This window comes from Cannabis sativa, chromosome 4 (assembly GCF_029168945.1).
Source record: "Cannabis sativa cultivar Pink pepper isolate KNU-18-1 chromosome 4, ASM2916894v1, whole genome shotgun sequence".
In the NCBI taxonomy this organism is placed as follows: domain Eukaryota; kingdom Viridiplantae; phylum Streptophyta; class Magnoliopsida; order Rosales; family Cannabaceae; genus Cannabis; species Cannabis sativa.
Genome location: NC_083604.1, coordinates 42,831,006 through 42,858,550, shown reverse-complemented (window position 1 = coordinate 42,858,550; position 27,545 = coordinate 42,831,006). Strand labels below are relative to the sequence as shown.

The 27,545-nt window shown below is 35.7% G+C and overlaps 1 protein-coding gene across 10 annotated transcripts; it reads left to right on the top strand.

Moving 5' to 3' along the window:
- The first annotated feature begins 6,844 nt into the window (after positions 1–6,844).
- LOC115714342 (crossover junction endonuclease EME1B) lies at positions 6,845–25,837 on the top strand. 10 transcript variants are annotated; one of them, XR_009687348.1, is made up of 16 exons: positions 6,911–7,272; positions 7,362–7,478; positions 7,572–7,712; positions 7,924–8,088; positions 8,232–8,311; positions 9,047–9,226; positions 9,321–9,474; positions 9,593–9,702; positions 10,247–10,422; positions 10,535–10,598; positions 10,681–10,799; positions 11,626–11,715; positions 12,036–12,150; positions 15,893–16,089; positions 24,543–24,737; positions 25,450–25,837. XR_009687348.1 is itself a non-coding variant. In XM_030643014.2 (15 exons), the coding sequence occupies exons 1-14, from the start codon at positions 7,038–7,040 to the stop codon at positions 16,070–16,072; spliced, it is 1,902 nt and encodes a 633-aa protein (XP_030498874.2). In that variant the 5' UTR covers positions 6,845–7,037; the 3' UTR covers positions 16,073–16,089; positions 25,450–25,837. The 10 variants fall into 10 exon arrangements, 9 of the variants coding, with proteins under 9 accessions (XP_030498874.2, XP_030498871.2, XP_030498875.2 ...); XM_030643014.2 differs by lacking the exon at positions 24,543–24,737 and having other exon boundaries at positions 6,845–7,272; positions 7,572–7,688; XM_030643011.2 differs by lacking the exons at positions 24,543–24,737; positions 25,450–25,837 and adding an exon at positions 22,392–22,725 and having other exon boundaries at positions 6,845–7,272; positions 7,572–7,688.
- Positions 25,838–27,545: the final 1,708 nt, after the last annotated feature.

Below are 27,545 nucleotides of genomic sequence, written 5' to 3'. Positions count from 1 at the left end.
TAATTTTTAAATGATATAAGATATTTTGCTAATTTTTTAAATTTTATTATTTTATTTATTTAAATTACATTTAAAATTTGAAAAAGATATTTATTTATCTTTTCTAATTTTTTATTTAATTTTTATTTATAAAATAACATTTAAAATTTAAAAGTAGTTAGCAAATTTTTGAAATGATATTTAGGTTGGTTGAAACCTAATTTTTTCAAAAATTGTAGGTTTAATTTTAAATTTTTATTTAAAATTTCGAATTTTTTCAATTTTTTTTTTAAATTTTCAAAATTTTTTTTATTTAATTAATTATTTTCGAAATTAAATATTTAATTTAAAATTAAATAAATCAACTATCCAACTATCCAACTAACCTTGTTGCAGGAGTATGTGTTTTAACTTGTGTGTAAGTTTTCAAAACCTATTATTACTTGATTGCAAATAGCTATGGTTACCTTTTGCCAGATCTAATGATCTGATGGCTCCCTTGGTCAAGATAATAATTTGTAACAGGTATAATTTACAATCTTCTTTCATCTGTGTATGACCTAGCAACATGATAGGACCCATCCAAAGTGTGCCTGTGTGAGCCTATGTGTTTAATTTTATTATAGATGCATATAGGTTGTTGTTGCTAAAATAAATTATCATAGTTCTTGATAGAATTTATTTAGGCCCATTTAGTTTTTGGGCCTATTCAGTTAATAACAGTTGTTCTTATTAAGGTTAAATTCCTCTCTTTTGGGCCTTGTGTGAGAGTTGGGAGCCATAGAAGTGGGTACGACATACTGAACCCAGCACCCCCTCACATAAACCACCCCAATTGTGAAGGCCCATTTGCCTGATTTGAATGACTGTACTAGGTTAATTACACTAGTTTAACCTAATTAAAAATTGATTAGCAACATAATTAATTTCATTTATTTTGAAATTAATTTAAGAAAATTATAGTTTAAAGAATTCTTTATTCTAAGCTAAACTATATGTATTTTCTTGTATTTAATTAAATATAGAATTATAACCATCTAGATTCTTTCTGGAGCTTAATTTAAATTTTTCATTAAATATTCCTATTTAAGTTGATATTTAGTTATCTACAACTAACCAACTTAAATCTGAATATCTTTTGAATTTCAAATTTCAAAATTAAGTTGAGAAATTTTAGGCATTGGTTATTAAGATTCTTTAGATATTTTTTAAGTTAATATCTTTTCGAATATTAACTTAAAATGGAATATTTTCAAATTAAGTGGTTACAACTTAATTTTTGATATTTAATTAAATTTAAATTTGAAAATATTTAAGTTCTAGATTTTTTCTAATACAACTTAAATTAGATATTTTTTCAAATTTTGTGGAAAAGATACTTAGTTAAATAAGATATTTTCTAGATAGTTATTTCTAGACTACTTAATATTTCTAATATTAAATAGGAAAATATTATAAATTGTGAAATTAATTATTGATTAATTAATTTTGGTACAATTTATTTTAAGTATTTTTTTTTCCTAGTATTAAACTAGAAATTAATAATTAAGCCTTCTCTACACTTAATTATTTATTTCTTGAATTTAATACATTTAATTAATTTGAAAATTAAATATCTAAGTTGATTTTTATCATCATACTTAAATATTTCTTTTTCATGACATTTAATTAAATAGAAAATTATTTTTAGTTGAAATTTATTTTTTCAACTAAATTAAAATAATTTTCAAAATATTTTTTTTTCTTTATTTTATTAATCAATTTTCGAAATTGCATTTCTTAAATGCTAGAATTTCGAATTTTATCTTGAAAAATAGATTAAGTTGTAAATTAATTATTTATTTTAATTAATTCTTGGATCAACTTAAATCAATGATTTTTTCATTTATTGATTAATTTAAAATAAATTGAATTAAAGTATATTATTAGAAATTGAATTAATTAGTCAAAGGAAAATCTAGATAGATGATATTTTTTGCTTGAAGTATTTTTCTAGTGTATTTAATTAAATAGAAAATTAATATTTAAGTTGATTTTCATCATCACACTTAAATATTTGAAATTTTTCTTATATATTTAATTAAATAGGAAAATTATATTTTTTGTTGTAAATTAATTTTATTAATTAATTTTGGGCCAATATTAAATTAGAATAATTTTTCCACGATTAATTTTTTATTTTAACATGTATTTTCGAAAATTGTATTCTTAAATACTTTAATTTTTCGAAATGCAATATATATTTATAGAAAATTAAATTTGAGTTGTAAATTAATTTATATTAATTTTGTAACAACTTAAATTGAATATTTTTCTAAATATTTATTGGAAATTATTACTAAGATAAAAATAATTCATGTTATTTTCATATCCATCTAAGTAAAATTTATAAATATTAAATTAAAATTTATATTAAGAATTTTTCATTCTAAATTGGAAATTTTAAATAAATATATATTTAAAATAAATAAATTAAATAAAGAGAATCAAAGAAAATACAACTCACTTTAAATAATGAGCTTGATTATTATTAAGACATTCGATCTCCATTGTGGGTTTTACACCGCGTTTGTTTTAGTGAGTAATCCTCCCTAATGGAGGAACGTTCATTAGCAATTTCGCACCGTTTAACCTCGCATGATAAGTAGTTTGTAAGTGTTTTGTATGGTATAGATCACCCTAATGGTGGCGACCATACTTGACTTGCAAATTATGAAACAATGGTGGAAGCTCATAAGATAGAATTGCCTTGACTCTCGCCTAAACGGGACAACGTTGAATTCCAATCTTGATCGAATAAAAGGTTGCTAGAATGGTTATCATTTTAGATGAGCTGACAACTCTATTCAATGGACGATGCTTTGACTCTCGCCTAAACGGGACACTGTATCAGTTTGTTGAAAAACCTTGGAAATTATTTAGGATTGTAAGTTTTAGTATTTTCACTTGTCATTCCTACTTGCTATATGCATATAATTTCTGAATTGTGTATGAATTTATATTGAACCATGTTATTTTTTGTTATTAAGTTGTAGTTTAATTTTGAATCTTCATTGTTGGTCTAACATGTTTGTTTTTCTAATGAGATAAATCCCTAATGGATTTTCACCATTAGACATACATAATAGTGTTAGATCTCGAAAGATAAATATTGTACATGCGACATCTAGCTGTTCATCAATTGATGACACCTTATACTAGTATTTTTCCGATATGAAACAAGAAGATTGTATAAATAAGATTACTTTGACTTTCGCTAATCGAAGCATCGTTGGATTCTTATTTTAAACGAAATTATCCTAATTCCTCTTAGCTTATTCATTTCGAATTAGCTTTAAAAACATATCATTGGATGAATGGTCTATAAATCATTTCATGTCATTTTATATGACGCATATGATTATAATCCTGAAATTCTATTCCCAATTGATATAAATCCTCAATCTTAGAAATCTCCTACTTGTATGGGCAAATCTGACTTAGAGTTTGTATTAGTAGTGCTGGTCCAAGATAGAATTACTCATTCCAGGAAGCAATACAGTTACAATTTCCAAGTGTTCAATATCCATCTTCTATTAATGGATTCAAACTGTATGGAATATGAGTTAGGTATTCTGTGACCAGGATCCACTTGCACTATTCTAAGAATTCTTTGATGTAACTAAATCTAAGTCATCAAAAGACACTACCACATATTTTTTTTTTAATCTATGGCATTTGTATCTTGTTCATAGTGGATTTGACAAGATCAATCTCTGCAAAGAGTTAATATGCCTATATCCAGTGAAAGTAAGTTCATCTCATTCGCAGATGGATGTACATTCAGGGGTGGATATGAGTTTTTCGTTGTATTCTTCAAACGATAACTCTAGATTATACCTTTTAGCAAGAAATTTGAAATGTTTGAAAAATTTCATTAATTTCTAGCAATGGTTAAAACCATTAAGGTAAGTGGTTAAAGATCTTGCAAACTGATAGGGGTGGAGAAATAGTTAGTAGATATGCAGTTCAAAGATCATTAAATTGATTTTTGAATTATATCCAAACTTACCTCCCCAGAAATTTCGAGTTGCATGTTGATGATTAGTTACTAGTCGTTGCCTAAATCCTTCTATGGTAATACAGTTTCAGAATGATGTAATGGTTGTATACTTAATGTAAATCATTACTAGATTCATGGATGACCTAATCAAAATCTTAAGAAAAGCTAGAACTGTTAACCATGGTTTGTTAGCTATTCTAAGTGATTAGGGGTGGACCATCCCATTGTCAATAGATAAGAAAGTGTTTGTTCAAACAAATACTACTTTTCTAAGAAAATGACTAAGTCTGAAAAACAAGTAGCAAATAAAGGAGATATTTAATTCTTGATTCCAAAAGTGTTCTATCATCTTATATAACATATGATGATCCCACTGCCTCTGTTGTTTTGTCACAACCAAAGAGGTTAATACCATTTAGTTTTCTTCGACATAATTCACGGTACCTTGTCGTAGTGGGAGAGTTTCTAGGAACTCACCTTCTTATGACTTGGGAGACACTAGTGATTAAAATCCATTGTGAGTTTAAACAAGTAATGGATTGTCAAGATAAGAAACTAAGAAGAAAGCCAATAGAACTATGGTTTAATCCATTCACATGGAATGACCTAAAGTTTTCTATTACAAGGACATAAAAGGAAATTTTAGTTTATATGTCTATTCAATGGACTTAACAAACTTCCTGTTCCTAGTATTATAGGTTTGAGTTTATCTAAACCTATGGCTTGTGATAAGTTGATTTTTGCAATTTTGGGCCTTGGGCTTTGCAATTTTGCAATTTTAACACCTTTTGTATCTGATTTTCTCAAAAATGCCAATTTCCTAATTCAAACATTTAAATGCCAATTCTAACTATTTAATAACTATAAATAATTATTAAATAATATTGTCATTTATCATATTTATTAATTGAACCATACAAAGTATCATAATTAACAAATATGCCCCTATAAACTCTTTCTTTACAATTTCGCCCTTACTTAGTGAAAATTTCACAAATAGACATAGTCTAACTTGTGAATTATAATTGATTAATCAAAACCAATTACATGAGTCTTACAAGCAATATTATCTCAACTAGTGGGGGGACCATGGGTCTATATAACCGAGCTTCCAATAAGTAGATCAAGAATTTAGCACTAAAATTCACTAACTTATTAATTCTTCGTTGAATCCACGCATAGAACTTAGAATTGCACTCTCAGTATATAGAATGCTCTATATGTTCCACCATATAGACACATCATTAGTTATCCATTGTTATAATCCTAATGTGATCAATGATCCTCTATATGAATGATCTACACTGTAAAGGGATTAAATTACCGTTACACCCTACAATGTATTTATTCCTTAAAACACTTGACCCCGTATAAATGATATTTCAGCTTATGTGAAATGAGTACTCCACCATTTATGTTCGTTTGGTCAAGCTCGAAGGAGATCATCCTTTGCTTACTATTTGCCAGATAGAAGCTATAGATTCCATGTTTATGATAGCGCTCCCACTCAATTGCACTACCGTGTTCCCGAAATGTACGTATCACCCTGACCTAAAAGTAGGCTTAACTAACAAATCAAAGAACACGAATAGCCTTTCAAGATTGAGCCTAATCATAACAGGATTAAGAACATTTGATCTAGGATCAACTAGGCGATATCAACTTGAATAGATATTACGGTAAGTTTAATAAATCTAAGTCAAAGTTCAATATCGGTCCCTTCCGATGCATACTCCATGCATCCAACCTGAGCTTTACTTTAACCAATGTTCTGGAAAGAACATAGTATTTCTCCAAATACAAGTAAACTCTTGTTGTAGATTATCATATCAGTAAAACCCTATGTCTGATAAATCTAGGAAACTTTATTCACATAGTCATGTTTACTTTCCAATGTGTTGACGGCACAATAAACAGGATCAAGTATGTGAAAAGGGTTTCAGATGAATTTATACATTATGTATATATAATCATGAAATAAATCATGTGAACCATGCAACATTAAATGTTATTTCTGATCTATATTAATAAGTAAATCTGATTATATTGAAATGAGTTTTATTTAGGGCATAAAACCCAACAACTATAACCAACCGGATCTGCGAGAGCACTTGAACCAGAAAAAATCTGATCTTCGCCAACAACTCGGTCCAAAGCAAGAGGATCCCATCCAATTACGAATATATGAGTTGGAGGATAAGTTCAGAAAGTATCAAGTAGGGGAGTTAGGAAAACAATCTGGATATGACTCGGACGAGGAGCTCGAACCATATCATCTAGATATCATGGATACTCCTTTTCCTCAAGGATTTAAAACCCCCCACATCTCGTCATATGATGGGGCCACCGATCCGGTCTCGCATTTGAATAATTTCAACACTATAATGCGAGCTAGCAATGTTACAAACAATTTACGTTGTATTTTGTTTCCTACCTCACTAGTTGGAGCAGCGAGCAGCTGGTTCAATAAATTCACTCATCATTCCATCACTTCTTGAGAACAACTGTCCAAGGACTTCAAAAAGCAGTTCCAGGCCGCAAGGGATAGACGACCCGAAGCGTCATCACTCACCAATAGTAAATTACAATATATGCATTATGAGATATGTTACCTAATTAATTTTTTTAAAAAAAATACGTATATATGTAATCACATTCAAATGACATACCAATGTAGCCATAGTTAATTTTTTTTTTCTTAAAGATAAAAATATCAAACCTCATTTCAAAAATTAAAAAAATTATATTACATAATTAAAAAAAAATTAAACATGTATTGAAGTTAACATCATCTAATTATTATTATGTGGATTAAAACAAAACCATGAGAGTTTAACCCAAAAATTTACTAAAAAGATTTGATCGTATCTTTAAGTTTAGCCCCAAATTACATAAATTAAAGTGTTAATATGACACAAATTTAATGGGAGACGATCTAACAATGCCAGCAACGACGTTAACACGTTGACAATAATCGTCCCGCGCTTCTTGCAAAATTTGAAAGAGAAGGCAGCGAATGATGATGTCTCAGCCAATCATTCTCTCCGACGAGGAAGACCACCTTTTCCATTCAACCCCAATCCAAACCAAGAAACGTCGGACTCAATCCATCCTTAACCCAACTCCCACCGTCGTCCTACTTGACGATGACCCCACTCCGAAGAAGCCTGACGTGCCAATCCCCAAATCCTTTGATACAGCCTCCTTTGGCTCCCGGACTAGGGTTTCAAATTCAGAGCACGAGTTTTCTGGTAAGATGTCTCTCTGCTGATTTTTATGCACTGTGTTGTGTTTGTGGAAATGCCTCTGTGATGTGTTTTTGTTTATTTTTTTTTTGTAGATTGTACCGTCATCCCTGAGACGCCAATGTCTGACATTGCGATCCTCAAGTGCTCCTCTAGTAAAGCCTCATCCGATTTTCATGCTAAGGTTTCTGATCAGAACAACAAGTTTTCTGGTATGTTTTGTTACTCATTCATTGACTCTGAATACATAAATTTTTTATTTTTAAGTGATTGTTGAAATGTCTCTTTGATGGATTGCTTTGTAGAAGAATTTACAGTCATTCCTGACACACCAATGTCAGATACTGCAATCGCTAAATGTTCTAGAGTTTCATCCGTTCCCAAGACTACTACAGTGTCCAGTTCAGAGTACAAATTCTCTGGTAGACTTTACATTGTAAATGAATGTAATGCGCGTTTTGTGTTTGTGGAAATGCCTGTTTGATGGATTTATTTAGTAGAGTTTAATTATTTAAGTCTTAATCTCTTTCAACTAGTTTGTTCCTTTACAATACATCATGCTTTCTTTTCCTTAATCTATCTTTGTTGACATAAGATTTTCAGCTATACTGTACTTTCAGAAAGAATTATAGTATATCTATATCTTTGTTCTTTCAGATTTGGGCATTAATCGACTGATATGTTTGGAGTCTGATAATGACTCGGAAGATGGATATGAAAGGGAAAAGTGGAAGGGAGATGACATTTTGGATTCTGGTTTTGATGCAGAGAAGGATTTTGATTGGAATTCTAAATTTGTTCTGCCCACTCGTACTACTTCTGGTAAGTTAATGCTGATCAACAGTAAGATTGTACTTTTTTTTTTGCAGTTCTCCGGTAACATTGTTGACTATGTCCCTCAAAGTAGGAATATTTTTTACGATATTTTTAAATGGCCCAGAGTAATTATGTGACATGTTTGTCAGGCCATGCTGATGAAACACAAATTCCTGAAGACAGATTTTCCAACCCAGTTCTATCCCCCTTACGAGGTGAAATTCCTCAGGTGCTTCCATCTTGATTCATGTTGCTTTTCACAATATAATCCTCTCTCTGTTTTCAAACTCTTGCAAGTTCTTTGAAAAATTATGTTGTGGAATTCTAAAGCTCATCTTTAGTGTACAAATTTGAACTTTGGTCTTGTAATGATCTTCATAAATGCCTTAGTTGGGGATTGAGAAAGTGAGGCGGGCACTCATTATATTGATGTGAAAGAGAAGTATAGAGCATATTGTGGCAATCCTTCAATAGAAAGGCTCTAGGGATTAAAGAGTTCTGAGGTAGTGAGTAGTTTGGAAGGACATATAATTGAACTCTAGAAGTTTGGGCTATATGCTTTTTAAAGTTCATACAAAGATGAAAGAGTTTGTAATGCTGTTAACACTCTTAATAGTAATATTATCATTTTAGGGATGGTCAATTATAGTTGAGCTTTATTCTCTGCTTTATCTAGCAAGTTTCAGTTTGATTGTCTGATAATAGCATATGTTAATGCAAGATTAGCAAGGTTATAGTTAAATCTTAGTGGTGTTTTTTGTCATCCCATACTGATTCTCAATCTGATTCACAGTAATTAAAAAAAAAAATCATGTTGTTTATGAGCTGGTGACTTTTAAGCTGCTTTATGTAAGATAAAGTTTTCTTATGTATTTAGAATCTTTATAAACATTAGATACAGTATTCTTGTTTACATTTAAATTTGAATCAGTTGGGTTGTGGTCCCTGTTATGGCATTTCACAGGTGAGTGAGAGTCCTGGAAAAGAATACGTTAGCACAGACCAGATAGATAACATTGTGCAGAACAACAAAACAAAAGATTATACTGAGAATAAAAATAGTACAAGAGAACTAATGAGAAGAAAAGGGATAGCAGAAGAGGAAAAGATTCGCTTAAAAGAAGAGAAAAAATTGAAGAAGTTGGTAAGTGTTTCCCGCGATTTGAATGTTCATTCATGTACCCATAGTTTTTTTCAAATGATTATGAGGTTTACTTATATTTAAATTAATGATGAAGCAAGAAAAAGCTGAAAAAGCAGCTCTTAAAGCTGAAGCTGTAGAGTTGAAAAAAATAGAGAAAGAAAGGAAAAAGTGGGAGAATGGGAAATTCGCCTTAAAATCCATTGTAGCAGAGATTGATGCAAAAGTAATTGAGATGGGGTCAGTTGGAGGTGGGGTATTTTAATTTTTCAGCTCTCTTCTTTAGTTTTCTATTATATTATGCATGTTACAATGGCTTTATTCTTCATTCCATTCATTTAACGGAAAACTGTTTTACAATTTCTTTAGGAAGTTTGTTAACGAGGTTTGCCGAAAAGGGGCTTACATACCGCATAACATCAAATCCAATTGAAAAGTCTATCTGTTGGACTATGAAATTTCCGGAACATATACCCGAGGTAAATAACTGTCCCGAGACTCCTCACTGCTGAAGATGAGAAGCAGTCACCAAGTAAACTACATTACAATTTAGTCACTTTTCAAGTTATGTGATCTATGTGGTTTCTAGTTTTTGTTTTGTTTTTGGAAAGCTATGTGGTTTCTAGTTAATTGACTCACTTTTATAACAATGTTTGTTGTTTATGCCTTTCACCTTGGTCAAATATATGTGGCTTTGCTTTAGACTGGTTGGCTGTCCATTTTTATGATTAATGATACACAATAAAATGATAAATGATGTGTTCTATTGTATTGCATCTTTATGGTTTGTAGTTGTACACCTTTAGACTGGTTGGCTGTCCATTTTTATGATTAATGATAGTACCCTATTTGATTTTTCTTAATTTTTTGTTAAGAACTTTGAAGCGGGGGTATTGCCAACGTTTCATTTTCCTTCTTGCTTGTTGTCTTTTTCTTACTAAATTCAAGTATGTTATGTTTTCCTGATTGTTGAACCCAATCTGATTTACTTCTTCACGGACACTAAATCATGAATCTTTACAGCTTTCTCCTGAAGGAATAGAGATTCAATATGTATTACTCGTGTATGAGGCCGAGGAATTTTGTAACCTTGTAACAAGTGAAGCTTTTTTGGACCACGTTTCTGGGGTTCGAAGTCGTTATCCATCTCATACAGTGTGTTATTTGACAAATAGGTTAATGTCATTTATCAATAAAAGGTGAGAGATTACAAACTAAATAGGTTGAGGCTGAATAGTATTAGAATTTTGCATTTGAGGCTTATTATCCAAAGGTAATAATATTTATGCACCACTCATTTTATTGTCTCAGGGAACAAGAACAGTTCAAGAACCCAACAAATCATAATGGTTGGCGGCGCCCACCTGTTGAGGAGGTGAATTTCAAACTAAAATATTATTCTGATAGGTTTCTAGCTTCTCATTATTGTTGTTTAAGTAGCTGAGTGTTTCTTACAGATGCTGGCAAAGTTGACCACCCACTTTGTTAAAGTGCGTTCAAGACAGTGTGTAGATGAGGCTGAGCTAGCTGAACATATTGTTGGTTTGACAAGCAGTTTGGCCTCTTGCCAATTTAGGTAATTTAATGCACCCTTTCTGAAACAATGATATATGTGTTTTTTTTCCCCGAACTATGTCTTAGTCGACTCTTGCCTCCCCTATTTCTTGTCTGGCAAAAATGCCTGCTAAAGTAAGGAATTATTGAAAACGTGCTCTTATATTTTTTCAAAAAATTTATGGTTCTTGTTGACATTGGCAAATCCAAAGTGCCAATCTGTTGCACTTTTATGGTCTAGCTAATTATTTTTTTGAAAAAATCATTTTAAATTGATTTTAAAATAGAAAAAAAATATTTTGATGCACAAAAATAAATGTTCTAAATTTTTAAAAATAAAAGATTTTCTTTTAAAAAAATAGTTTTAAGATAGAATTAATTAACTCTAATTGAAGTGCAACATTTATTGGCACTTTGGATTTGCCCCAGCCACATGACAAAAAAATGTTAAATTTTTGACAGAACTTAACAAAATAGCACATTTTCAATGATTTATTTAGTTTGGGAGCATTTTGGGCAAGACTCTGCAAGGACTATCGTTGGAGGAGAAAACAAATTTGTCCTTATAACTAGCAACTTAAACAAAATGTATTTTCTGTTATGATTGAGTTGCCATACTATATGCTACAAGAACCATATCATATATTGAACAATTGTTTTAATAATAATAATATTGATTCCCCTACTTGAACTAGAACGGACTTCCAAAATTCTGTTCACTCTAAATAAGAAATGAAAACTGTACTTAATTTGTTTTATTGCAGCTTTGCATATAATCAATCTTTCACTGCTGTTACTTTTTTTCTTCCTCTATTTTTTTTTCATTTTCTTATGTTATTATTTTGCAGAAAGAAGTTAACACGACTGTCTGTAAATGCAAATGGTTCCCTTATCCCTAAGGATTCTGTTGACAGGAATTTAATACAAAAGAACTTGTGGTATGATACACTTTCTAATTTTCAACTCAGATGTATGCGGTGTTAAACTGTTAATTACTTTCCTTTTAGCTATGTTTTGACTCGTGTTCTTTGTGCTGTTATATTTGCTATTCCTTCATATCTACCGCAGAATTTTCTATTTATTTATTTGGTGTGTGTGGGGAGTTGTCATGGATACTACTTTTTTGTTGTTAATAAAAGTTGAGTTTTACATTTGTTTCAACCAACTTTTTGAGCATCTCGATTTTTAATAAATAAAACAGAACAGAAAACTGAGCTGCTGAGCATCACTTTTTTCTACTGACATTTGTTGCATCCAGGTTAAAAGCTTTGGTAGCTATCCCAAAGGTACAACCACGATTTGCTATTGCTATATGGAAGAAGTACCCCACCATGAAATCTCTTCTGATTGCATACATGGACCCAAGTAAATCTGTAAGTGATGGCAAACAAAACTCTTTTCATTGGTACTTTTACACTCTTGATTCATCATACTATTGAGGTTGCGTTGCTTTTGGTTGGAGGTAATGAAATAGAATGTAATTGAAAGGAATTAGTTTTTATTCCATCTCTCTGTTTGGTTGCATTTTAAAGTATTGGAATGTCATTTCAATGGAATAATTTCTTTTCCATTTTGATAGAATAACTATTCCATTTTGAAATGGAAGGAAAAACTATTCCAATGCAAGATGATAAAACATTTAACAATTTCTTTTATGAATTATTTTTATGCATTTTAAATTTTATCATTCCTATTCTTATTCTCATTCCCGTTTCTATTTATGTGTGTAGAAAATGGTGAATAGAATTGTGTATCTTATTCATGTGAATGTCATATATTTTATACAACTTAGGGAGAAACTAAAATAGGAAAGTATGAAAGAAAATAGGAAAAGAAATAATTACAATTGACCCTATTTTCTAGCTAAATTACAGCTAATATTCTAACATTCCCCCTTAAGATGGAGCATAGATGTTAATCATGCTTAGCTTGTTACAAAGATAATCAATCTGCACCCAATTCAAAGTCTTCGTAAAAATGTCTCCTAATTGTTCTTTAGTTTTCACATATCCTGTAGAGATTAAGCATTGTTGAATTTTCTCATGAACAAAATGACAATCAATCTCAATGTGCTTAGTTCGCTCATGAAACACAGGATTTGAGGCAATATGAAGAGCAACTTGATTATCACACCATAATTTTGCTGGTACTAAAGTTTGAAATCCTATTTCAGCCAAAAGCTAATCTATCCACATTATTTCACACACAGATTGCGTCATAGCCCTATATTCTGATTGAGCACTTGATCTGGACAGAACATTTTGTTTCTTACTCTTCCAAGAGACTAAATTACCTCCAACAAAGACACAATAACCTGAAGTGGATCGTTTATCCACCTTAGAACCAACCCAATCTGCATTTGAGAAACACTCCATCTGGGTGTGCCCATGATCCTTGTAAATAATACCTTGTCCGAGTGTTCCTTTCAAGTAACACAAAATTTGCTGTAAGGCTGCCCAATGATGAATTGCTGGGGATGACATAAACTGACTGGCAACACTAATTGAGAGTGCAATATCTAGACAAGTCACAGTAAGATAATTCAACTTTCCAATTAATCAGTGATATTTCTCTGAATCTTTAAATGGTTTCCCATCACGTGTTAGATGCACAATTGGATTCATTGGAGCACTACTAGGTTTTGCTCCTAATTTTCCTGTCTCAGTTATCAAATCAAGTACATACTTCTATTGTGACAATAAAATACCTTGTTTGCTCTGAGTGACTTCAACTCTTAAGAAATACTTGAAGACCCCCAAATCCTTCGTGTGAAATTGGGTATGAAAGAATGATTAAGGGAAGTCATGCCTTCAATATCATTTTTAGCAATAACGATGTCATCCACATATACGACTAACAAAATGATACCAGTAGTTGATCTTTTATAGAACACAGAATGATCTGACTTACTTTTCAACAAACCATATTTCTCAACAATCTGACTAAATTTACCAAACTAAGCTTGAGGATTCTGTTTCAAACCAATAAAGATTTGTGAAGACGACAAACTTGCCCTAACTCTCCTTGAGCAACAAACCCAGAAGATTGCTCCATATATACTTCTTCAAGATCTCCATGAAGAAAAGTATTTTTAATATCAAGCTGATTCAAACGCCAATGATAAGTAGTTGCCATGGAAATAAACAGTCGAACAGATGTGACTTGAGGAACAGGAGATAAAGTATCACAATAGTCTATTCCATAAGTTTAAGCATAACTCTTGGCAGCAAGATGACCTTTAAGTGAGCAATTGTGCTATCTGGATTGACTTTAACTGTAAACACCCATTTGCACCTTATGACCCGTTTTCTAAAGTACTATATGCAACTAAAACATTCATTTCTTTTATCATTGCAGCAAGCCAACCAGGATGAGACATTGCTTCACGAACAATTTTAAAAATAGTGATAAAATCAAGAGAAGCAATTAAAATGCATATTCTCGAAAGCCACTAATTTTATTCACCATTAGAAACAACTTTTCACTAATTTTGAATTTGATTTTGTCTCTGCCATATTCTCGAAAGCCGAAAAGAATTGAAAGAGAAAAAGAAGAAAGTGAACACCAAAGATTGAACACCCAAACACGAAGAAGACAAAAGTTTCAAACCACAAAATTAGAAGAACCGTTAGAGACCGATGTAAGGAGGACAGGGAAGGGCTAGGAGCGTGACGGACGTTGACCGTCACCGGAAAAGAGGTCGGGTGTGCCCGCACGCGCTGATCGGGAGTTGGGGCATGGTGGCGCATGGGGTCCATGCGTGGTGAATCTGACTGCTGGACTTCGGGGTTTTGCAGGTTGTCGGCTGGGCAATCTATCTATTTGGGCAGTGAGAATAAACTCGCACTTCAATTAGGGTTTATGAAAAAGGAACCCTTAACTCAAACCCTTAATTTTTTTTTAATGAACCTTAATTTCGAATTTCGAATCACAATTTTAAGTATTGATCTTATATTATGTAGAGAATGGTGAATTGAATTGTGTATCTTATTCATGTATATGTTATATATTTATACAACTTAGGAGAAACTAAAATAGGAAAGTATGAGAGATAATAAGAAATGATAAAATTACAGTTGACCCTATCAATGTTTAAAAAAACGCAAATGAGCCTTGAGGCGTTTTTTTTTTGTAAGGCGAGGCGTAAGCCTCAAAAATTAATAGAATCAATACTTTTAGAGCACCTAAGAGGAAGAAGAAGCAGCAAGCTTTTTTTTTCGTGGGTTGAACTTGAAGCAATATGCCACTTTGTGTCTTCTTGTGAAGAAAGAGATGAGCTGCTATGAAGAAGATAAAACTAGGGTTTTATTTTTTAAGTTTTATTTGGGCTCACTTAAGTATTTTATTAGGCTTTTTTATTAATGTTTATTGGGCTTTTTTATAGTTTTTCAAGTCTTTTAAATTATGCAGCAGAAAACTAAATTTAAAATACCAATTTGGGCCTTTTTTTAGGGCTGAAATAGCCCATTTCACACACAAAATTTGAGGCGCACGCCTCTTACGCCTCAACGCCTCACGCCTCAACTCAACGCCTCACCACATGAGGCGTACGCCTCACTTCTTCTCAGCAAGGCGCACGCCTTGAGGCACTGTTCAAACGCCTCAGCTTGAGGCGCGCCTCAAGGCGCGCCTCAAAAACGCCTTTTTAAACATTGGACCCTATTTTCTAGCTAACCAAACATAGTTTGGTCTGTTCTTTGTTTGCTAGAAAATTGAAGAGATTTTATGTTCCTTGTATGTGTAATGTGTTATCAGATTCCATTAACACAACAACACATTGACTTTGCTAAACTTTGACTAAGGTTGAGCACCTATGAGAAAGAAATATCAATTTTCAGAAAATTTAGTTTATTTAACAAGTGTATCCGTAAATCAAATAGGAACTGTGAATGTTATTGTGAATGTTGAAGTCTTTAGGGGTTACTCTTTGTTTGACTTTGAATTGTGTACAATGACTGCTTAAATAATTGCCTTGGGTCTCTATCTCTTCATAGCTTTTTTTCTTTCATTTGGACACGGAAGTTGAAGTGGGGATTAATATTTTAGAAAAAGAAACAACAATAATAATAACAATAATCATAATAATAATAATTAACTCTTGTTTTATCATGACAGGTGCATGAAAAGGAATTTCTGCTCAAGGATTTAACTGTTGAAGGATTAATTGGTGATGACAGAAGATTAGGTGAGGTCTGTTCAAAGAGAGTGTATAGAATTCTTATGGCACAAAGTGGATCTATCAAAACTGATGATGTAGAGAATGGTGCTGCTTTTTTTGCACATCAATCATCCTAAAATGTTCATTCTTCGTTGTAAGTAATCCATGTCTTTTTTTGTTATCCATGTCTTCATATTTAATTGCAAGAGAAGTGCTAATGTCTTTTTCTTTTATCCGTGTCTTTCTATTTAACTTGTTCAAATTTCTCTAAATTATTATTACTACAAGTAAAACTATTATAGGTAGATTTTAAATCAAAAATCCCAACATTAAGGGCATGTTTACTAATTGGCAAGGAAGAATTTGATAGGTTCTCCCTGTCAAACCAGTAAAATGACAGCAAGAAATAGAAGAAAATGGAGTTGAAGAGATGAAAAATGGCAGTATAGCCTTCAATTGAATACCCAGGAATTCGAGAGCCTGGTTCTCTCCCAAAATGGTTACAAGAAGATGGATATTTTTCACACTCACAAAAGACAAAACCTGCCTCTCTTATTCCAGCCAAAGCTGTGCCCGAAAACACTCACACAAACACCCAAGCTAACCACTTTTTGCCACCTCAGCAGTAGTCAATCCCCTAAGGTGTTGACCATAGTACCCTTCCTATTCTTCCTAGCATACACAAAAGTTAAGGGTGGCCTATCAATACCCCCCCCAACGAGTCTCACCTTGTCCTCAAGGTGAAAGTGTGGAAACTGATCTTTGATGACCGCAAAGTCCTCCCAAGTTGCTTCACTAGCTGGTAGGTGCAGCCACTTGATCAAGGCTTGTGGTGGTACTTTATGGGTGCCTGGACGTATAGCTAGCACGGTTTCTGGTTCGAGCAGCCACTCTAACTCAGCTGTAAGGCTTGGAGGAAGTGGAGTTGGTTGCTGGTGCGGACCCAGAGCAGCACGAAGTAAAGACACATGGAAGACCGGATGTATGGTGGCATCAGGAGGGAGTTGTAGGCGGTAGGCAGCTGAACCAACACGAGCTACCACTGGATATGGGCCAAAATACCGTGGAGCTAACTTCTCATTGACGCGCTTGGCCACTGTACGCTGTCGGTAAGGTCTTAGCTTGACATAGACCGAATCTCCAACCTTAAACTCAAGTGTCCTGCGTTTCTTGTCTGCTTGAGTCTTCATTTTCTGCTGAGCGCGATGAAGGTTCTCTTTGAGCAACACCAAAGTGGCGTCACGAGCTTGCAACTGTTGTTCTACCCCGGAGACTTTTGTGCTAGCTGGTTCGAATCGTATCAGGGGCGGTGGATCACGATTGTAGAGAGCCTTAAAGGGTGTCATTCCAGTCGACACATGATATGATGTATTATACCAATATTCTGCCCAAGCGAGCCATTTAACCCATTTCTTCGGGTTCTCACCAACAAAGCAACGTAGGTAAGTCTCTAAGCATCTGTTGACAACTTCCGTTTGGCCATCGGATTGGGGATGGTAGGCTGTACTGTGCTTCAAGTTGGTGCCCTGCAAACGGAAAAGTTCTTTCCAAAAGAGACTTAGAAAGATCTTGTCGCGATCCGATACAATAGACCGCGGAAAGCCATGAAGTTTCACCACCTCAGAAACAAAAACTTCAGCTACCGTTGCTGCTGAATACGGGTGTCGTAGAGGTATAAAGTGGCCATACTTCGTCAAACGGTCCACCACCACAAAGATTGAGTCAAACCCGTGAGACATTGGCAATCCTTCAATGAAATCCATAGAAATGTCCTCCCAAACTTGCTCCGGAATAGGCAAAGGCTGAAGCATCCCCGCAGGGGATTGAGCTAGATACTTGTTCTGTTGGCAAACTGCACATTCAGCTACGAATTGTTGAACCGCCTTTCGCATTCCCGGCCAATAAAGATCGGCTGCCAACCGCTGAAATGTTTTAAATACCCCCGAATGGCCACAAATCTTACCGGTGTGGTATTCTTGTAACAACAATGGAATGCATGGTGAAGTGGATGGCAACACAAGTCGGCCCCGAAAACGTAACACCCCTTGAATCAAGGTGTATCCTCCCCCGTCATGACCCTTTTCCAAGTCAGAAATAACCTTGGACAGCAAGGGATCTTTCTTTACTTGTGCTTGCAACTCCGGAATGGAGATGATATTAGGGACCGAAATGGCCGCCAATGTCGTCTTGTTGTTGACTGCTTGAGAGGGCGTCGAGTTTGCCTTGTTCTCTAGACCGGGTTTGTATTGGATCTCAAAGTCATAACCCAAGAGTTTAGTCATCCACCGTTGGTGGTCGTCCGCCACCAATCTTTGCTCAAGGAGGTACTTTAGGCTTCGTTGATCTGTTCTGACCACGAATCGGCGCCCAAGGAGATAAGGACGCCATTTTTGGACAGCCAACACAATAGCCATCAGTTCACGTTCATAGACGGATTTGGCTTGCGACCTTGGAGACAATGCTTGGCTAAAGTACGCAATGGGTTGCTGATTTTGCATTAACACCGCTCCTAACCCAACCCCCGAGGCATCTGTCTCCACAACAAACGGCTTTGAGAAATCTGGAAGAGCTAGAACCGGTACCGAACACATAGCTTCTTGGAGCTGTTGGAACGCATGTTGAGCTTCTTGATTCCATCCGAAAGCATCTTTTTTGAGTTGGTCCGTTAGTGGCCGAGCAATAGTTCCATAGTTCCTTACAAATTTTCGGTAGTACCCCGTCAATCCCAAAAAGGCTCGGAGCTCCTTTAAAGTCTTTGGGACCGGCCATTGTACCATAGAAGTTATTTTTGAAGGGTCTGCGGACACTCCTTGTGCTGAGATGATGTGGCCCAAGTACTCAACACTATCTTGCCCGAAGAAGCATTTCTTTTGGTTGGCGTACAACTGGTGCTTCTTATGCCGTCGTAAGACTTCCTCCAAATGTTGCACATGAGTCTCCAAAGAGGAGCTGTACACTAAGATGTCGTCAAAGAAAACCAGTACACTTTTGCGGAGGAGATCCCCAAATAGGGTATTCATGAGGGCTTGGAACGTGGCCGGAGCATTGGTGAGGCCAAATGGCATGACAAGGAACTCATAGTGGCCTTCGTGGGTGCGAAACGCCGTCTTCTCAACGTCTTGAGGAGCCATTCGTATTTGGTGATATCCGGACTTCAAGTCGATCTTAGAGAATACCTTGGCTCCATGGAGTTCATCTAAGAGTTCATCAATCACGGGTATGGGAAACTTGTCCGCTATTGTCTCACGATTCAGTGCCCGATAATCAACACAAAACCGCCAACCACCGTCCTTCTTTTTGACTAGTAGAACTGGGCTTGAAAAAGGGCTTGTACTCGGCACACATATTCCCGACGCCAGCATTTCTCGCACCATCTTTTCGATCTCTCCCTTTTGAATCTGAGCATATCTATAGGGACGGACCGAGATTGGCCCTACCCCTTCCTTCAACACGATCCGATGCTCCTTGTCTCGCTTTGGGGGCAATCCGTGGGGCATATTGAACACCTCTCTGTACTTTTCTAACAAACCAGCCACCGGTGCGGGTACTTTGATCTCTTGTTGATTTTCGTGCCCATGAATAGACCCCAAGTGAACCCAAAATCCATAGCCCTCCTGTTCCACCGTATGAACCATTGCTTTTAAGGTAATTGGGGACTTGCAAAGGCTGGGGTCTCCTTGTAAAGTGACCCAAGTTCCATCTCTTTCAAATTTCATCACCATAGAACGCCAATTAACTTGCATATTACCCAAGGTCTCCAACCATTTCACTCCTAGTATCACATCCGCACCTCCCAATTCTAAGGGCAAGAAATCGGTGACTACTCGAAGAGCTCCCAACTCCAAGGACACATTAGCACAAACTCCTTCAGCTTTTACCTTATCCCCGGTACCCAAAAGAATGCCATACCCGTTTGTCTGAGTGATTGGTAACCCCGTAGCTTCTACCACCTCAAGAGAAATGAAATTATGTGTAGCTCCACTATCAATTAACACTGCTACAGGTTGCTGCCCTATTTTTCCAGCAAGTTTCATGGTGTGAGCTGAAGTAATACCTACTAGAGAATTCAATGAGAGTGTCGCCAGTGTTTCCTCCGTAGTTTCAGCTTCCTCTGCCGCCGGAGATGGTGGTGGTGACTCCACAACTGGTTGAGGTTCGTCCTCATCAGCGAACAACAACACTTGTAGGAGCTTTTGGTCACATTCATGGCCGCGGTGATATTTCTTGTCACAACGAAAACACAGCCCCTTCGCTCTTCTCTCTTGATACTCGGTCTCTGACATTCTACGCACAGTAGGAGGTTTTCCGGTTGAAGTCACCATAGTTGTTTGCGAAGGTGGTGATGTTAGTGTGGCTGTATGGGGTTTTGGGTGGAACACATTCTGGGTTGGGCGATTAGGAACAATGGGACTTAAGTTGGGTTTAGTGGAGCGAATTGGTTGACCCAAATGAATTAGTTGATTCCCCTCCTCTATTCGTTGTGCTGTATCCATGATGTGGGTCAAACCCACGGGTTGTAACATGTGGAGAGTCCCCTTGATTCCCTCCTTAAGGCCCTTCACAAAGCTTCCCTCCAGGATATACTCCGGCACCCCTGGAAGTCGCGACGCCGCTGCCTCCCATCGAAGTCGGTAGTCGCGCACGGTGGTGGTTTGTGTCACTGATAACAGCTCCTCAGACAGTGACCCGATCGGAGCCGTGCGAAACCGTTGCAACACCATTCGTTTGAGAATTTCCCAAGAAGTAATGGGCCGTCTCTGGTTTTCCCATTGGAACCAGGTGAGGGCATCCCCATCCAGTCCGATGATGGCTGTTTCGAGCATTAACGGTTCAGTGAGACGGAAAATGAGGAAATACCGTTCAGCTCGGTAAATCCATCCTTCGGGATTGGAACCCGAAAACACAGGCAGCTCCATTCTCGGCGGCCGGACATCGGCACCGTGATTTTGAGCTTGAAAATAAGGATTCGGGTGGGGCGGAGGTTGTGGGGGAAAAGTCGTCTGCGGTGGGGTGTGGGAAAAGCTCATCTCGGGTTCTACTGGCTCCGACGAAGACGAACCATTTCTGGGCATGACTGGGGGATGTCGATCGCCGCCCGCAACCGGTATCTCGATCTGCGTTTTGCCCGCTGCAAGTAATCGGGTCATTTGGGTCATCAACAACTCCGGCAGTCGTTGGATTTCAGCTCTTGTTTCCGAGACTTCCTTGCCCAGCTGAGATCGCACTTCTGCGATTTCCTTGTGCACCTCCGATCGTAAGTTCTCCATGAACTCATCCATTTGTTCCAGCACCACATCCTTCTTAGGTCCCATGAGTGAATCGTACCGCTCTGATACCAATTTGATAGGTTCTCCCTGTCAAACCAGTAAAATAACAGCAAGAAATAGAAGAAAATGGAGTTGAAGAGATGAAAAATGGCAGTATAGCCTTCAATTGAATACCCAGGAATTCGAGAGCCTGGTTCTCTCCCAAAATGGTTACAAGAAGATGGATATTTTTCACACTCACAAAAGACAAAACCTGCCTCTCTTATTCCAGCCAAAGCTGTGCCCGAAAACACTCACACAAACACCCAAGCTAACCACTTTTTGCCACCTCAGCAGTAGTCAATCCCCTAAGGTGTTGACCATAGTACCCTTCCTATTCTTCCTAGCATACACAAAAGTTAAGGGTGGCCTATCAGAATTATTGGAAACGGAACGTGTTCAAAGAGGATTAGGGGAAGGAGTTAAAAAATAGTCATCCTTCATTTAATATAATTAAGCAAGTGATTTGTTTGAATTCTTGTTTCAAATGATGTTCTTCACTGCATAAACATTAGTATGATTTAGGTAAGGTGAACTCAGAATCCTTACTGACCTGAGCTAGGTTTAAGTGGTTAAAGTTTTGTTAGGGCTAAAGCTTTTGTCCTTCGCAAATGTTTTGCAATTTAAAGTTCTACAACTGTTTTTATTATAGTGTTTGCTTCTAATTTTCGTCGGACTAATTATTATTATTATAACAAACTAGTGGAAGTTTTATCTATTTACTTTCTATTTATTGGGTGAGTTTTGTCAACTAACAGTTAAGTTTGCACACCCAGTTTATGTTTGACATCACAGAGATAAATTTTGCATGAATATACTCCACTTCTAAATTGCTGACATTATCACAGCTGTAAATTAAAAATTATTAGATAAAGAGTTCAATTTGAAATGCATTAAACTTATCAATAGCTTATAAAAACCGTATTAAGTGAAAATGGTGATAGGCTGTGGTGTGCTTTGGTCAATTTGTGTGATGTGTCATATTATGTGCCTTATCACTTTGAGGGTCACTCACCCACAACAATATTTTGGCCCCACCAATCTATGGAATCTTTGTAGCTCATTTATACTGATTTAGTGGAGGAATATATTATTTATTATTATTATTATTAAGGGGAGGAATATATTATTCAGATGCTATTGCCAACAGGATTCCTCGTTATGAGCCAGGCCTTATTCTAATTGCAGCTATGATGTCCTCACCAAACTCCCCACTAAGGAATAAGTTAGAAAAGAAACGCATTACGTATATATAAGTGTATTTATATTATTTGGTTCCCTCCAATTTTTTTTATTTTATTTTTGAAAGGAAGTTCCCTCGAATTTAATAGAAGTTCAATCTTAGGAATTGATTTTCAGAATGTCCTAAATTTTGATACTCGAATATGTTTTTCTTCTAGTATTTTGTCTGTGAACTTTCAATTTCAAATGTCAAATTCACTGAAGGGGACGGTAATTATATTCTTGTATCAATTCAATTCCCCAATTATAATAGTATTCAAATTAAAAGCAAAACGTGCGAAGTTCAAAATACATTAATGTCGCTCTTTTCCCTAAAAAATAAAATAAAATTAGATTAATGTTTGTATGAATACTATCGAGGGTATCACAACTAATGGTAAAACGGATGAAAGTATGAGTTATGGAAAAGTGAAGGGAATGATAGATTTGAGATTTCTTTAGAGTTGTTTTTGTTTGGTATAATAGCAAGGAAATAAAATAATCTTTTATATATGTATGTATGTACATATTTATTAGAAAATTGTGCATCATTTTTGCCCCAACTGGACATTTCCTATTTTAGGTGAGAATTGTAAGTTAATTTTCTTTATATGATGTACATCATGGTTATAGTAGGTAAGATTTTTTTTTTCTTTTTTTGGAATAACTTATGGTGCCAAAAGCAGATTCACATAGTAAGTAGCAGTAGCACTAGCACTCGTGTAATGACTATTTGGAATTTTGTTTTTGACATTGTATATTTTCTAGAATTTCCCAAAAACTAGCAGGATATATATTATCATTAAAAAAATAGAATACAATTTCTAAGTACTAGAAATAAAAAATATCCTATACCAGTTATACCCTACTTAAAAAGGTTAATTATAATTGAAAATAAATAACATTTAAATTTATTCTTTTTAAGTATTTAAAACAGTACTCTATTTTTTTTTTTTTTTGTGCAATAAATTTGCCCAGAATGATTATTTTTTGTGGGCCTAAGAAATTAGCAATCTATAATCATTTCCTTTGCCTCTTTTCCTCCTAACTAAACAAAAATTGCTTCATTACACACCTTAATTCATTTCTCCATCAATGCCTCCTGTGTTATTTAGTTGAGCGAGTTATTCAAAAACTAAATTTTCTGTGACAAAATTAATGAAAAAACTGAATTGTTACTGTTATTAAATCAAAGATTTGATCGCCAATTTTTTTTTATCTCAGAATTGCCAAACAGTCATTTATTCCATTGCTATGAACTCTTAATTAAAATCGCCCTGCTGCCCCTACAGCTAAATAAATTTGAGAACATTTGTTGTTTTTATTCATTTATTTATATTATTTTAGAAGATTTGAAGATTAAACAAAAACTTATTATTAGGGCATAAAAATGCTATTTAGCAAGTAGCAACATCACATGTCAACATAACCAAGTTTTTGTTTTTTTGAGAGAAATCAACATAAACCAAGTTTAATCTTATTACCGTACCACTGTATGGCAATAACAAAAATTTTCATTTTGTCACATAATTATACTTTCTTATTTTCAAACAATGATATACTAAATTTAACAATTTACACGACTGATGTTACCTTTTCCATACCAAGTTGATAACTTTGCCATACATGACATCAATCGATCACCATTTACAGTGCTATAGTAAAGTGGGAAAAAGATTTATATAAACATATCAATGTCAACTACATTTATGATTTATCCCTATCTGATGCGCCATATATATATTTATATATATGCTTTGACATGACCTAAAACTACTCAAAACAATTGTGACCTAAGCCGAAATCATGTCTGCCACATAAAAAAAAATATATAAAAAAATTTGCTATCCAAATTCAGTCACCGAGCACAAAATCATGATAATTCAATTCTTTACTCATCAACACCAAACGCAAGTGGCCCATGCAAACTCCACTAACATTAACATATACATATCTCTGCAAATGTTTTTTGCATGCTTTTCCATACACAAGTGCCGCTTTAGCTAGCTATAACATTAATGCATGTTTCTTAGTTCTTCTCACAACTTAAAAACGCCTTCAACTTGTTTTTGGGCCTTAGAAGTATAAACCATGGACAGAAGCAAATCATTGCCAAGCCACTACTCCAATCTTCATGGAGATGCCCGGTTCGATTTCGAGGAACGGTCCAAGTCTTACAGCTTTAATGGTGACGATGACTTGGCTACTTCCTCTAGTAATCCTGAGATGAAGAGGAGGAAGAGGGTTGCAGCTTATAACATGTATGCAACAGAAGGTAAGCTCAAGTCCTCTTTGCGCAATAGCTTCAAATGGATCAAGAGCAAGTTTGTCGGCACTTACTATGATGAGTAAGAACTCATCAAAAAGCTATTGTTGTCATTGAGAGAAGCAAACTAACTTCTCTCTTTCTCTCTTGATCTTGAGATTGGGAACCAGATTATCAGAAAAAGTTAATTTCATTGTTTTCTGTACAGTTTACAGTGTCCAAACATGTTCCAAAACAAGGTTCCTGAATTAAGACTCCTTATGCCTATGATTTCTTGTATTAATGTTCAAATTCAATCCAACATTGAAATGGTTTGAATTAACTTACTGATATGACTTATAATATTGGTGCTTGGTTTTCTGGGCATAAAAGTTCGAAAAGGTGGATTTGCAATAGTTATAATCCTTGACCTGTATTATCAGATTAGATTGTGATGTGTAATTTGTTTCTAGTGTACAAGGGCTGTCGCCATGCGTCATAACTACAATGTTATCCACATCCTTCTAACTAATATGATAATAAATAATTATGGTTTATGAGTTTGGGATATTAATCTTTTGTGTTAATTTGGTTTGGTAGTAGATAATATGGAGAACTGAAGTTAGTGTTAAGGAGTAGTGAAATAGTGGGCTAATGTATAATTGTACATGGTAGTGGTATAGTAATTGATATTGTTAATTAGAAAATGAGTTATTTTGTTTTTTTTTTTTTGTTTGTGTAGAGAAATGAGAACCCCTTGTGGAGGTTGTCTATGGGGAACTCAACGGTTCTCACTGTTCTCTAGGATCTTTTCGGGTCTATATGTAGTTGCACTCGGAGGTTGGTTATCATGAGGTGGGAGCATCGCGGAGGGTTGGCTTGTAGGTCTATCTCAAGTCCTTGGGTGGTGAAGGCAGCATGTATTGCTCGAACTACTTCTTGTAATCTTGAAGGTGTCCTTTTGAGTGGCTAACTCCGTCTATCGAGTAGCCACTTGAAGGCAGTTAGACTGTGTTTTTACTTTTCATTTTCCAGAATTGTGTTTTTAAAAGTGAGGATAGAAAAAAAAAAATTGTCATTTGAAAAATTTAATAGTGTTTGGTACAAGTTTTTTAAAATTATTTTAAATTTTTTTCTTACTAAAATAAAATTCAATATTCTACACCATACCATGACATGAACCCATCCTACCCCGATCTCGACCCGAACTTAGACCCTAGCCTGAACTCGAACCCAAACACCATACTCTGGGCCCTGGACTCGAACCTCGGACCCAGACCCCAACTACGGACCTCAGACCTAGACTTGGACCCCAGACTCGGACCTCGACCCCGGACCCTGAACCCGAACCCGAATTTGGATCCAAAACCCGGGGCTAGGTCTGAGGTCCTTGGTCAGGTCTGGGTTCGGGGTCCGAGGTCTGGGGTCCGGGTCGAGGTTCGGCATCTGGGTCAGGATCGGGGTCTGGCATTCGGGTCCGGGGTCTGACGTCTAGGTTTGGGTCCAGGATCTGGGTTTGGGATTCAGGTTTGGGCCTAAGTCGGGGTCTGTGTCTGGAGTTTGGGTTTGAGTCTTGGTCTGGGCTTTGGGTCCAGGTCGGGGTTCAAGATCCGAGTCCAAGTCGGGGTTCGGGTTCAGGTTGGAGTCCGTGTCCGAGTTCGGGTCAGGGTGAGGGTCGGGGTCCGGGTTCGGGTTGGGGTCTGCGTTTGAGTTCGGGTTGGGGTTGGGGTCAGGGTTTGTGGTCTATAGTCTGGGTCTGCATCTGGGTTTGAGGTCCAGGGTCGGGGTCGGGGGTCCGGGTCTGAGGTCTAGGTTCGGCTCTGGGTCCGTTGTCTAGGGTCCAAGGTCTGGGCTGGGGTTCGGGGTCAGGATTTGGATCTAAGTCGGGTCCAAGTTTGGGTTCGGGTCCAGGTTTGGGTCCAGGTTTGTTTTGGGGTCGGGGTTCGAGTCCGGGGTCTAGCGTTCAGGGTTCAAGGTTTGGGTCTGCGTCCAGGGTTGGGGTTTGGGGTCGGGGTCCGGGTCCGGGTCGAGTCTGGGGTTTTGGATTTGGGGTCCGGAGTCCAGTTCTGAGTTCGGGGTCCGAGTTCGGGTCCGAGTTCGGATCTGGTTCCGGGCCTAGCGTCCGAGAATGTTAGCAAAAATGTAAAATATAATATTTTAGACAAAAAAATTGTTTTTGGAAATTGAAAACAATATTTTCAGGTTTTCTAGTTTTTTAAAACTCAATTTTTTAAAAGATTGGTTCCTATTAGTCTTTAAAAACTGTTTTTTATTTTTTAAAACAAAAAAATAGTTTTTAAGTTATGAAGCCAAACAACCCCTTAGTTTCTCAAGTTGATGACTTGCGGCGTGGGAGTGAAGGACTCTTCGTTCTCTTGTTCTTCATAACATTCCCCCTAGTCATAGTTATATCCTCCATATTTGTTACCTTTATAGATGTATTCATCATTGATCTCATCTTCTCCAGTTGTTGGCGGTGGTACATCAGTGCCTCTCGCGGGTACGTGGATATTATCTGTTAGATGGAGTGATCTATTTTTAGGGCCAAAGGGTGAGACACTATTAGATGTGGCTTGTAAATGAAAAATTTTCTCTTCAAACTCTCAATGAAAATACTAAAATATTGATTGGGGTTTCTACAAAATTAAAAATTAGAAATCGGAGAAGAGAGAATGAATATGAAAATGGACAACACATACTAATTTTACATGGTTAAAATTTTTAATAAAATCTTAGTTCACAAATTTATTGTATTAGAATTTAAACTTTTACAACGATAAAGTTATAGAGTGATTTTGGCAGTATTTATGTTTTTGAAATCTGGGATATATTTACAAG